Below are 12,291 nucleotides of genomic sequence, written 5' to 3'. Positions count from 1 at the left end.
AGGCTGTGTGTGTGTCCAGGGTGGCCACATCTCAGGTGCAAAATCCAGCACTTGAAGGGTTCAAAGGAACCTTGCTGGGCTCTTTCTACCACTCCAAGAGCAGACAAGGGAAGACTGATCTCAAACCATTTCCCCACAAAGTCCCTTAGATGGGGAGGACTGGCAACAAGGGCTGTCCTTGGCAGCTGGTTTTTATCACCAACTGCCCCTAAGAAGCCACCTCCTTCCATCACCTCCCTACCCAGCTCTGCACTTGGAGGGGCTCGGAGGAGGCAGACACTATCTGCTGGTCTTTATCCTGCCAGTCAAACTGGGTGAGTCAATGGCCACCATGTCTGAACTAGCCAGCAAAGCAGGACAAGTTCTATGATTCTATGATTCTAAGTCTGAGGTGGCCACGTCACCCCACCTTAATTCCACTTTTAATTTGGATAAAGCAAAACCAGCCTAACAAAGAGAATACTCCACTCCCAACTGATAAAGACCCTCAGGTGGCAAGTAGAGGGAATGGCAGGAGCACTTTGATCTCGTGTTGGGTTTGCTCAGTGGTAATAAATGATCACTGATAATCCTTAGCACTGCTTCACCTCCATTTGTTTGGGCATAAATAGTACAATCCCAGACTGGTATTTAAAGGGATCAGCAGAAACACCCCCATCTCTCCAGCAGCTATTTATTTACTTGGACTCTCGTTCGCTGTATGAAACGGTTTAAATTAACGTATATAACTGCTCTCCCCTGTGCTCCAGGAGCCTTCCCCCGGCCCGGCACTGCTGCCAGCACAAAGGTGCTCATTTAGAGCCAGAACGTCAACCTGACCCACGTGAATGCAGCCACAGACAAGCACCGTGCTCTGCATAAATACACCTCTTGTTCTTAATGCAGGGTCTGGGTCTGCCAAGCTCCAGCAATCTTCTGCCAGCTGCCCTCAGAGCACCAGGCAGGAGCAGATTGACGTTTATCACATTGTGCAAGATGGTCCTGTCTGTCTCCTTACAGGGGGCACTTGGTCTCTGTGGCTTTTGGAGACCAGGCTGTGGCCAGGGTGCCTTCCCCTCACCATCTGCTATGCTATAAGAGCACACACATGCCACGATGTGCAACCAGCAACTGTGTCTCCTCTGGCTGGGACCTTCATGATGCGAGGGCTGGAGCAGGTCTGCTGTGAGGACAGGCTGAGAGAGTTGGGGCTGTTCAGCCTGGAGAAGAGAAGGCTCCAGGGAGACCTTCTAGTGGCCTTCCAGTACCTGAAGGGAGCTTAGAAACAGGAGGGAGAGTGACTTTTTCCATGGGCAGAGGGTGACAGGACAAGGGGAAATGGTTTTAAACTGAGAGAGGGGAGATTTCAGTGAGATATGAGGAAGAAATTCTTTGGTGTGAGGGTGGTCAGACACTGGAACAGGTTGCCCAAGGAAGTTGTGGATGTCCCTCCCTGGAAGTGTTGAAGGCCAGGCTGGATGAGGCTTTGAGCAACCTGGTCTAGTGGAAGATGTCCCTGCTGATGGCAGGGGGGTTGGAACTGGATGAGCTTTAAGGTCCCTTCCAACCCAAACCATTCTGGGATTCTATGATTCTCAGATGCTGCTGGAAGCCAAGAGGAAGCTCCTGAGAGCCCTGGGACCCTGCAGAGGGTCCACTCTCTGCCACCCAGTCCCTTCATGTCCCTGGATACTGGTGTGATGGGCACTGCCCAGTCCGCCTCACCCGTAGGGAGCCAGTTCGCCAGCCTTCAGCACAGCAATCACTCTGCCCCGCTGGGTGCCAGATTCCTTCTCCAGTCCGATAACGATGATGTCCCCGCCTTTCCTAGAAGAGAAACGAGGGAGGTGGCACGTGTACTCAGCAATGGGGACTGCTGAGAGCTGAGAGAGATCCATGCTGGATATCCATCCTCTCTGCTGCAATCCCTCCTGCAGTTACACCACCTTTTGCAGGGAAGGGGACACTGTGATGCCACCAAGGGGCATCCTGAATCCACCACAGTGAGAGCCCCCCCACCCTGGGACAAGCAAAACCAGGTTCCCAGTGGTTTCCATCAGCTCAACAGGAGACCACAGGATTTGCCAGGGTTGTGTCTGAGTGAGGAAGCTGCCTGTTGTTCTTTGTTTCCTCAATAACTGGGGAAACAGGGCTTTGAGTCTTACCACCCACATTAAACTTCTGTGGAAACCAATCCTGCAAGACCTTAGATGTGGCCGTTCTACCCAACACCAGGTATCTTTAAAAAGGAGTAGAAAAATCAATCGACCATTGCACTGGGAACAAAATTTCTTAATGATAACTTGACTTGCTGGGCAGGTGAATCATCCTGGGATGCAAAAGCTCTTGAATCAGCCTGAGCCAAGCTCATGCTCACTCCAGGAGTGATTTTGATGAAGTTGGTTTGATAAATGACCCACTTACCTGGGGATCCATATGAGATCTTTTACTGGAAGAATCTTGACGGCTTGGAGATGCTGTGGGTTGTCACCTGTAGGCATAGCATCGTGATCCAGGGAAGGCTTCAGCTCAGACTCCTCAAAATCTGTGGAGAAAGGTGCACTGGAGGAGCTCATGGGTGAGCTGGGTAGGCTGGAGGGGCACCGGGTTACTCTGTTAGGAGGTGAGGAGGAATAGGAAGACACAGAGCAATAATCTGTGAGTGAGTCTTGATGATTTAGTATCTGGGTGCCAACCTCTGGGCTGTAGATAATGCTCATGTCCACCAGCGGGTTGCTCTCCATCGCTTTGTGGTTTATAGGTGCCGTGGCTGGGATGGCTGCTGAAGGCTGCTGGATTGTAAACATGTCTCTGAGGGGGCTGCAGTCTCCGCAGAAGTAGCGCGCGCAGAGCTGGTAGGTGGTAACGTGGTACATCACCAGGAAGTTGCTTTTATCATCCAGACACCACACCACCTCCTCCCCGTGACACTCAGAGTTGCAGGCGATGGATGTGATCACCGACGGTGGGCTGAAGGGCTCCAGCCTCCTGCTGATCTCCATCACGGCGCAGTCGATGATGAGGATGCCAGGGCCGTTGCTGTACCAGACCTCTGCTCCACTGTGGGTGATCTCCATGGCCTTCACGGGGTACGGGTTCTGCCGGGGATCGTCATCAGAAATATTGAATTTGGACCTGTTTGCTGTGTGGGAGCACAGGTAGGAGCAGCTGTCCCCTGGGATGCCCTGGGACACTGAAAACACTGCTACGAGTCCATCCGACAAGCCGGCCAGCACCACATACGAGCTCTGCAAGGAAGACAGCAGATTCATTATCCAGATTCTTTACTTCAATACAAGAGTTTCCAGTCCCAGAGGCTCTGGCTGCCTCTCACAATCCTACAAGTACACCAACAACTTACCCCAAATCACTCTGTGACAACAGCAACATAAAAAGAAGTCATTACAGAGAAGCTGCCGCAGAGCCGTACTCCTCTCACCCAGTGTTACCTCTCTCTTTATTTGGCAAGGGAGGACAGACGGACCTGGCAGCCTGCCCTGAAGGTTAACAAATTCAAGTTGGAGTACGTTCAGAGACAACCATCATGATCCTTGGAATCCAGCTGTAGAACCGGCTCATTTCCAAAAAGGAGTAAAGCTGTTGCTATCAGTGTAGGTAGGAGAGGAACGGAAGAAATGCAGTAAAAACAGAAAGAGAAGGAGGCGATCGCTCTGCATCCCGTGTCTGCTGCTTTGACAGCACCGCTCTGTGCCTGGGGTCCCTGGTAGCTCAGAGACATCCCAGTGAAGAGCACAGAAGCAGCAGCAGTTCAGCAAAGTGGTTGCCAAGTGCCATGAACAATTCTGCAGGTAGTTAAAAACCTGCCCCTAAATGTACAGATATATTGGCTGCGAGAGGCACAGCCGGCATCGAGCTCCGGTGCAGCGCTCCGGGCTCTGCCGCAATGGATCCATCACACCCCGTGAGAAGGCCACGGCTCAGCGGGTCGCTGACTCCTCCAGCTCATCACAGCAATGCAAAACGCTGTTAAACAGACTGGGAAATGGATCTCTTGGGAACAAAACTCCCTATGACCTTGAGTCTGTACCAGAAACTCCCCCATCTGTGAAGCAGATAAAACAATACCTACCTCAAAGGCCTTTCTATTTCCTCCCTGCGGAGCAATAAATTCTAAAAAAAGACCCTTTGCCCAGGGCTTTTTTTTGCTGTTGTTACAATCTGGTCAGACTAAGTAAAGCAAAATGAGCAGAACCAGACAGAGCACCGCCAGCTGAACTGACACATCCTCACCCCTCCACAGTCCAGCCGTGGTGGAAAGCCGTGCCTGGGACACCAGCGACGCTGCCCACCTCTGTGAGATGGGACAGGGGACTTGGTGTCACCCCTTGATGCTCATAAATTAAGGGAAAGCTTGTGCCCTTCCAGGGATCTCAGCCCTGAAGATAGCTCCCAGGCTGCTTAAACCTGTAGAGGCCAAAATCAGTATCTGGAATTGCTCCCAGATATCAAGGGGCAGATATCAGAGGGGTAAGTGTTGGTTTAATTGATAGCACTGTTTGCAAGGCTCATTAAAGTCTTGGACACAAAGACACTATTTGCAGACAAAGTATGAGTAAAACCATGAGTGTGCTGAGCCCGGGTGACTAATCCAAATCACAGCAGAATTTTACTGTAATGGGAAAAACTAGGGAAGCAAGTGGAAAGTTGTGAAATGGGACTTGGACCTTAACTCAGTCCATTCCCAATTCTCTAACCACTAATTAAAAGGAACCCAAATGACCTGCAGTGTTCGGTGCCGTGTCCTCGCTGCCATGTGGATCTGGTGCAAAGGCTCCTGGATATGGGTTTGCCAGGGGGTTGCATCAGTAGGTTGGAACATGGCACAATGCTTTGCACAAGCTGGGTTTTGGGTTATTTTTTCTTTGGAAAGGAATTCGATTATTCAAAACCAGAAGAAAAAGAAGCAGAACAGCCCACATTTCTCTGGTGAAAATGGTTCAACTTCTTTCAGTCCAAAGGACCCTGCACAATAGGTAACTCTTACTAAAAATGGAAAATTTAAATTGAAATGGGAACATCTGAAATTAGATGTAATGTGGGTATGTCAAATTGAACTGCTCCTAGTGTGACACAGGACACTATTAAAATCTTCAGAGATCTCTATAATTTTGTCTCATTTGATTTGAAAATGCTGAATTATCCAAGCATAGTCTTCATAAAAAAATATTTTGATTTCTTTAATTAGTGTCAGCTACTGCAGAACAGAATCCAGATTATCTTTTGGGTTCCACAGGCCAAATTTCCCTGGCACTGGGCAATCCATGAGCACCATCACTGGGCAGTGCTGCGTCACTGATCCCCACCCAGTTTTACCAGTAATAACCGACTCTGTCAAATTCTAGCCTGTCTGGAATACCACAATGGTGGAAGCAAATCTGGAAGATATTTTATGCTTTGGGGTACTTATTACTCAGAGCCTTGGCTATCAGGACCTGTTTCTATCCAGCCACTGTTGTTATCTCTCTGTTTAGGAAACGAGGAGTAGGAACTCAAGTGCTGAGGAATGTCCTCAACCTGCCATCTCTTGCCTGACCCAGACTCAAGGGAGTGACCCATTTCACAGAAGACCACGGCAAAGGCCACCCACCCCCAACTCACCAGACTTTATTAGGTGCTGGTGCAGCTGGGCAGCAAGGCAAAACTCTCTAAAATCAGGGTATTACAACAGTGACCAAAGGCAGGCAGGGCAGCAGCCTCCAGAAACCTTAAGTAACTTTCTCAGAATTCATTTTCAACATTTGGGCTTTACAAAGAGCCAATAAAAACACACAGCAACAAAACTGCATTTGAAGTCTCCGTCCTGCCAGAAGTCCCGCCGTGCCAGGGAGGAAGGCCTGGGAGCGGGGCTGTGACGGTATGCGATGTGCAGGAGATGAGCTGGCTCCAGACGTCCTGTCCTCGCAGCTAAGGACAGTGCAAGGCTTGGAGCCGAGGGGATGGCTGCTGGGAGCAGGTTAAAGAAAAATATACAGCCCCTGACACACCACAACCTCGGTCACCTCCTCCTCTCTTCCCCGCAGGGTCTGGCACTGCTGGCAGCAAAGGCGGAGGCAGGCTGCAGCCTTTAAATGCAGCTTTTGTTTTCATGTGTTCCAGGTTTTTGCAAGAGGCCAGAGCCTTGCACCCATTCAGGTTTCTCTCTCACTCAACATCTCTGTGTAAGAATGCTGCAAATCAATTCAGAAAGCATCTTGATTTGCTCTTAACCTGTTTGTTTGCTCCTTGGTGTTTTTTTTCCGAAAGGAAATTTACTGAAAATGTTATTGTTTGCCAAAAACAATGATACTGGTGACAGAAAGCATGCAACAAAAAAAAGCTTAAATTGTACAAGACTTATCCTTGGCGGGTGAGTTTTGGATTCTGGGCCCCACTGTGCTGCTTTTAAATTTCCATGATGCTTCCTTTGGATGAGAAACTGAGTTTTGGAAACTATTTCTTTTGGATCAGTCTTCCCAAGGCAGTCGTAAAGAATTCCCCTTCCCAGCAACATCCCTCGGCAATTCTCTGACTGCTAGTTACCTCACATCTCATCAGCTAAAGGCGTTCTTCCCAGGGAAATGAGAGCAATTCTCCTCTCTGCTGGACAACAATGACTATGTGATCACTCTGGTATAGCTCGCTGCACTGTACAGAGAGTTTGACAAGTGTAAGCTTTCCACTTTGCTTTGCTGGAAGAACTGGCTGTTTCCAAAAACGATTTAGTTTCTTGCCAACCTGGTCTGCACATCCCTATGGCTGCTGCTCTGGCTATTCCACTGCCAAACTCATTCATAGAAAGGAGAAAGGAAAAAGTCAGCCCAATAAACTAAGAAGGAGTGCGCCGAAGGGATGTGGATTTCTGGAAGGTTGGGTAGGGTCGGGGGAGGAAGGGAGGTGTCTAGACTCAATATTACTATTGTAGGGCCTGGCATTATTTATGACATTTTCTAGGCAAGCCACAAACTGAAAATAGAAACCAGGAGACATAAAGTCACTCGTAACCCCTGAGGAATGGCTTTGCAAGCTGTATGACAGTGGAAAAGCTGAAAGTGAAAGACTCGTTCAACTGTCCTGGACAAAACCTCAGGCAGCATGAAAAAGAAATTTGCCCTACACATCAGAAATGAAACTCCACGGCGGAGAAACGCTGCAGGTCTGGGAGCCAAAGAAAGCCGACAGATGCAGGCTCCCGGCGGGTGAAATTCATCCCTGTGCCAACATGAGATCTACGCCCTACTTTAGTCCTACTTACACCATGTTTGGAAGTGAAGCAGTACACCTTACACTAACCATCTGCCTCGGATTCAGTTCGTGGCGAAGCAGCAGTCTGAGGAAACGAGCCAGAAATGGACAATAAGGCAGAACAGGCATGTGGTATAAAACAGCTCCACTGTCGCTCTGAGAGCTGCTCCATATTGAGCTTTGAGACACATACCAGTCTGCTGGCATTTGCAAAAACTACACAGCTACCAATAATGTTGGAACATAATTATATGTTTTTACTTGAGGTGGCTGTAAGCAAACCGGAGGTAATTTAGCCCGAAAACAGTTTTTATACATCTCCCAAGACTTGCCCGCAATAGGCAGTCATGTCAGATTTCTCTTGCCAGTAACTGGATGTTAGCAATTCCAGAACTAGAAAGATGCTATATAACTTTTGTTCTTACCCATAAGTTCTTGGACTGCCTGTATTATCTAAGTGTTCTCATTCAAAACCAAAAAGAAGTGTGGCTGAGCCTAGATAATATTTAAAGATGATTGTGTACACAAATGGCACACACACCAGGAGAAGAGTGGGCACCAGAGCTAGGATCTACCCAAGTCCTGCATGAGCAGCTAACGAATTTCTATTCTAATTATTGTTTCCCTCTACTTTGCTTGATCAGCCTAAACCCTGTCTTCCAGTGATGTGGAAACACAGCTGGAAAACTTCCTTGCAGAAGAATTTGATCTATTTTGACTATTTTCCCAGCAGGTTAGGAAGTGCCAGCTTTGGTCCCAACTTAGGTTCTTGCCCACACCTCTGTCTTCTTGCAGGGGCACAAAGACCTGGAAACCTTCTCCTTCCACTGCCAAAATGTTCCTGGGCATTGCAAAGTCCTTCAACACTAGCTGGTGACAAGCTGCTCAAACTCTGTCAGCTTGGCCTGACAGCAAACAGCTTTGTGTCACTCATGTCCCTTCTCCTTTAGGTTCCTCCTTACCTTTTTGACAACAGGCATTACTAGAAAGCAGCTCACAGTAGCAGGAGTGTCCAAACCCTTCTGTGGAGTCTTTAGAGGACACATGCCCTGCAACCCATACACAGAAATCTTCTGATCCTGTGAAAGAGTACATAAAATTCTGTAAATTTCAATCATCTGCCATGCTTTTTCTATTTTCATACCTGAACAAGATCAAATTGGTTCCAAAACCAGTTTTTACTTGTATTTTTCAATATCCAAAGCCTGGAATTAAATTTGTTTTCCCTGGAGAGCATTTGCTTTGTCAGCAGGTACTGCCTTCCCCAGAATGAGTTGTGGGTGGTATATGCACTATCCAAAAGCCACCAAAATCACCACTATAGGTTTTTTATCACCACATCTAAAAGTAGCATTTGATAACCCTGATTCTGGGGTTTTAAATTTGTTTTGTTTTGTTTGTTTGTTTATTTGTTTGTTTTAATTTTTTAAAAAAATTATTCCAAACAAAAATTCAAGGGACAAGTCCCCTCCCAACCCCAACAAATTCCAAACATGTCAGGACAATTGAAACATGTTATATATGATTTTGCATTAATCTGTCAATTCAGGAAAAGCTAGTAGAACATTCCACAGGGATTTACACCTGCTCTACAACTTGCTAATCTACTAAACTGACACAGAGCACCCAGTTTGGGCAACAGCAACACATTTCATTTTGATCAGAAAGATGGGATATAAAATGCTTTCAGATTTCTGAACTGTAATTTTTATATACTTCTTGTTATGAAAAAGTAGGAATATTTGAATTTTACCTCACTTTGGGAACAGAAAAAGTCAAAATATCTTATTTTCCTACAGAGGAAAGAAAACATCTATACTCTTCTGGATCTATACTCTCACTCAGTTCCAGCATCCATGCTAGGGTGGAGTGAATGAACCAACACAAATTATTTATTCAGCAAGCCTGGCCTTTTCTCCTCTCTCTGAAACACTGAGCTTCAGGAACATTTCATATTTTTTTCAGCTATTTTTTGTTTGTTTTATGTTAAATGAATCAGAGCCAGCTGACACTTAACATAACCCTTCCTGATGGGCGGACAGGGGCTCTGAGGGATGAATCAGCCATGCTCTCTCACTCTTATCTTTTTAGCTGGCTTTCCACAGCAAAGACAACACTTGGGTACCCATTTCCCACCAACTTGCAAATCCCTCAGGCCTCTTTCAAAACCCCACCCTTAAACGCATGGTTTCTTTCACTGCTTCCCCTTATCGCTTACAGAGAAGGACATTTCCCTGATGAAACCCTGGGTACAGATATGCTACAATCCAGAGAGTTTTGCCTTGGAAAGTTGAGGTTCCCACGATCGCTTTGAACACCAGGAGACACGATTTTGATCTAGGTATCAGCTAAGTAATAGGCAGAAATGACACATCCGGAGACAGCAAAGTCACGCTGCTCATCTGAGATGCCCGTTGTCTCCCAACACTTTTAGCTTTATTAATTTAATGGGCTCTTTCTCTTTGTGTCTCTTCTAACGAGGCCCCTCTTGAGTGGGGCACTGAAGCACGTGGGGCACTGAAGTGAGTGGGGCATTGAAGCACGTGGGGCACTGAAGTGAATGGGGCAATTCTCACCTCTGTGGCAGCCCAAAGGGCATTCTGAAATTTTAGTTGGCAGCAGAGTTTCATTCCGGGGCAGCTCATCCTCTCCACTTCTATCACTCCTTTCTCTGGATTCACCACCGTGTAGTTTCTGAAAAGAGCAAATAACAATTTCCTAGAGCCTGCAAACTGCTACAGGACAGTACTCAGCGCTTCTGGCCAAGCTGTAACATGATTGTCCAGATGTGGATGATGCTGCAAGGATCTACACCACACTGAATAATCACTGCAAAGGAAGAGAAATACAGATGTGCCACAGCTCTTCCTCAGGGGGCAGATATGCAATTGCTTCTGTGAAGGTTTAAACTCAGCGATCTGACTTTGCACGGAAATGGATGAGGAGAACTTACGTGGTCTGTTACTATAATTCAGCTGTGAGACAAGTAGCTCCAGCTGAAGAGCAGTAATTAATAGCTGGGAGGTCTTAGCCCATCTTGCCCATTAGGTCTCAAGAGAATAAGTGCTTGTTCTCCAATTCACTGCCTCAGTATTATCTGGCTTTATTGCTTTTTCTAGTACATAAACAGAAGAGTGTGATTGTTCCAAATAAGAGCAAAGATCTGTAACCTGGTAAAATAACTTATAAATATGACTAATTAATATTTTTCTAACTAAAAAGGATTTTGTTTGTTTGGGATTTGGAGAAGTTTATTGGGTTTGGGTGTGTGAACAATAAGTGGATATTCATAATCACATCTGTGAGCCCCAGATGTTTTACCCACTGTGGGACAAGCAATTACACATCCTGAAATCTGTCACATAGAAGTAATTTGTTATTCAGCAGTCTCCAGCAACTGGATTGTCCAGTCAGGAAGCAGATTCACTGAGATATATTGCTGTGAATATTTGGACAACATCCATGTATTCAAAATACATCTGTGTGTCCCATGCGTTTCACTAGTTTTAGCAGGAATAGTTACACAGCCTGCACTGAACAACCAACCAGGCACCACAATTAGCAAAGCAAATAGTTTGTGAACAAATCACGTACCATTCCCATTAGGTTAATGCTTAATGAACACATTAAGATAAATTTCTGATCAGTTTGTGAATGTTTCCAAATAAAATTGGGGCCATAAAAATCAGTAACATCCATAAAAATAAACCTAACAAGTCCTGGGTCACATGTGGCTGAGCAAAATACCATCATCTCAGTCACAATTTAATAACATTTAAAGCACATGCCTGTTTGGTATAGCACACATTTTACTGGAAGCACACACTTGGATGCACACACAGCTTCAGGCATGTAGTTAACTCCCGATGATTTCAATAGGATTTAAGCATGTGCTTAATTGCTTTGCAGAATAGAAATGGAACTGCAGTCTCAATTAGGAAAGGTTTAGTGTTAAATGGCCTCATTAGGAAAGGCAGAACACGTCTGTTCTCATGTGCAAATGCTTCATCCTGTGTGTGTGAATCATCACACTGCCCTAATCTTCTCCTCCTATTAACTGAAGCAGAGTTAAGCTCATTAAATATCCTTTATAAAGCAACCACTGTTCCCAATTAAAACAGTTTGGGAAAACAGTGTTCACTGTATCCTTGGCATTCACCCAAATTCACTTTCACCTTCTTTACCTCCCTCCCAGAGGCATAAGTGAAGATGCTGAAGGATTTTTACTTAAAAAGAAAAAAAAAACAAGAAAAAAAATAAATTACTAATATGAGCCACCTCACCTGGTGTCTTCCTTCCCATCCCAGAACACCACAGTGTACTCCTGCCCTTGGGAGCAGAAGAAGGAAGACTGCTTCCCACAGGACAGCAGGTACATAAATGTTGCAAAGGTAGGATCTTTCATCTGTCCTACCACAGAAATGGCCAGTGGACGCTGTGGGGAAAGGAAAAGAAAAAGACATGTCACACAGCTGAAGGTCCAGATGAAATAAAATAATAATAATCATTATTTATTAAAGCTAGAGAGCCAAGAAGTAGGGTTTCTTTAATAAATGCTTCTGCTACTTTCTCAAATCTGCACCAAATTCTCCTTCTAAATCCCACCTCATTGGTTCTTAGCATCCTCTGTAACCCAGACACTGAAGCCAAACCTCTTCTGTACTCCCATGGTTCCATCTGTGATTCTCTTACACATTTTATTGATTAATTTATTCAGGTTTATGAATTTTGGAAGCTGACTCACTGTCATGACAGCGTCTAGCTGTTTGAAAGTCAAGCTGACCTTTGTTTGAAGGGCAGCAGCTCTGAAACACCAACTTGTAATTAATGAAAAAATGTAACACAGCATAATCCTTTGCTCGTACTTTGAACCCTTTTTTCCCTCGTAGCGTCTTTTATAATCTCGGGGTTTTTCAAGTCTTTGTAGTTACACTCACAGCATAGAAATTCTGGGTAATGTCTTGCCTAGTGAAATCAATAGCTTAACTACCACTGACATCAAGGGACCTTGATGTCACTGCAGGTGCCTAAGGCCACCAATCTGCCATGATTTCATTTGTAAAACTCTCA

At 45.8% G+C, this 12,291-nt stretch overlaps 1 protein-coding gene across 1 annotated transcript in view; it reads right to left on the bottom strand.

The window, feature by feature from the left end:
- Positions 1-1,700: 1,700 nt before the first annotated feature.
- LRRK1 (leucine rich repeat kinase 1) overlaps positions 1,701-12,291 on the bottom strand; it is a 56,320-nt gene continuing 45,729 nt past the window's right edge. The window contains exons 27-31 of the mRNA XM_010164434.1: positions 11,505-11,656; positions 9,798-9,915; positions 8,184-8,300; positions 2,404-3,227; positions 1,701-1,806 (exon numbers count right to left, since the gene is read on the bottom strand). Of these exons, the coding sequence (XP_010162736.1) occupies positions 1,701-1,806; positions 2,404-3,227; positions 8,184-8,300; positions 9,798-9,915; positions 11,505-11,656 (1,317 nt within the window). The remainder of the gene's footprint in view (positions 1,807-2,403; positions 3,228-8,183; positions 8,301-9,797; positions 9,916-11,504; positions 11,657-12,291) is intronic.

The sequence above is a fragment of the Antrostomus carolinensis genome, unplaced genomic scaffold (genome assembly GCF_000700745.2).
Source record: "Antrostomus carolinensis isolate BGI_N321 unplaced genomic scaffold, ASM70074v2 scaffold8133, whole genome shotgun sequence".
Classification (NCBI taxonomy): Eukaryota; Metazoa; Chordata; class Aves; order Caprimulgiformes; family Caprimulgidae; genus Antrostomus; species Antrostomus carolinensis.
The sequence above is the reverse complement of the archived record's forward strand: the minus strand, read 5'-3'. Positions and strand labels throughout refer to the sequence as shown.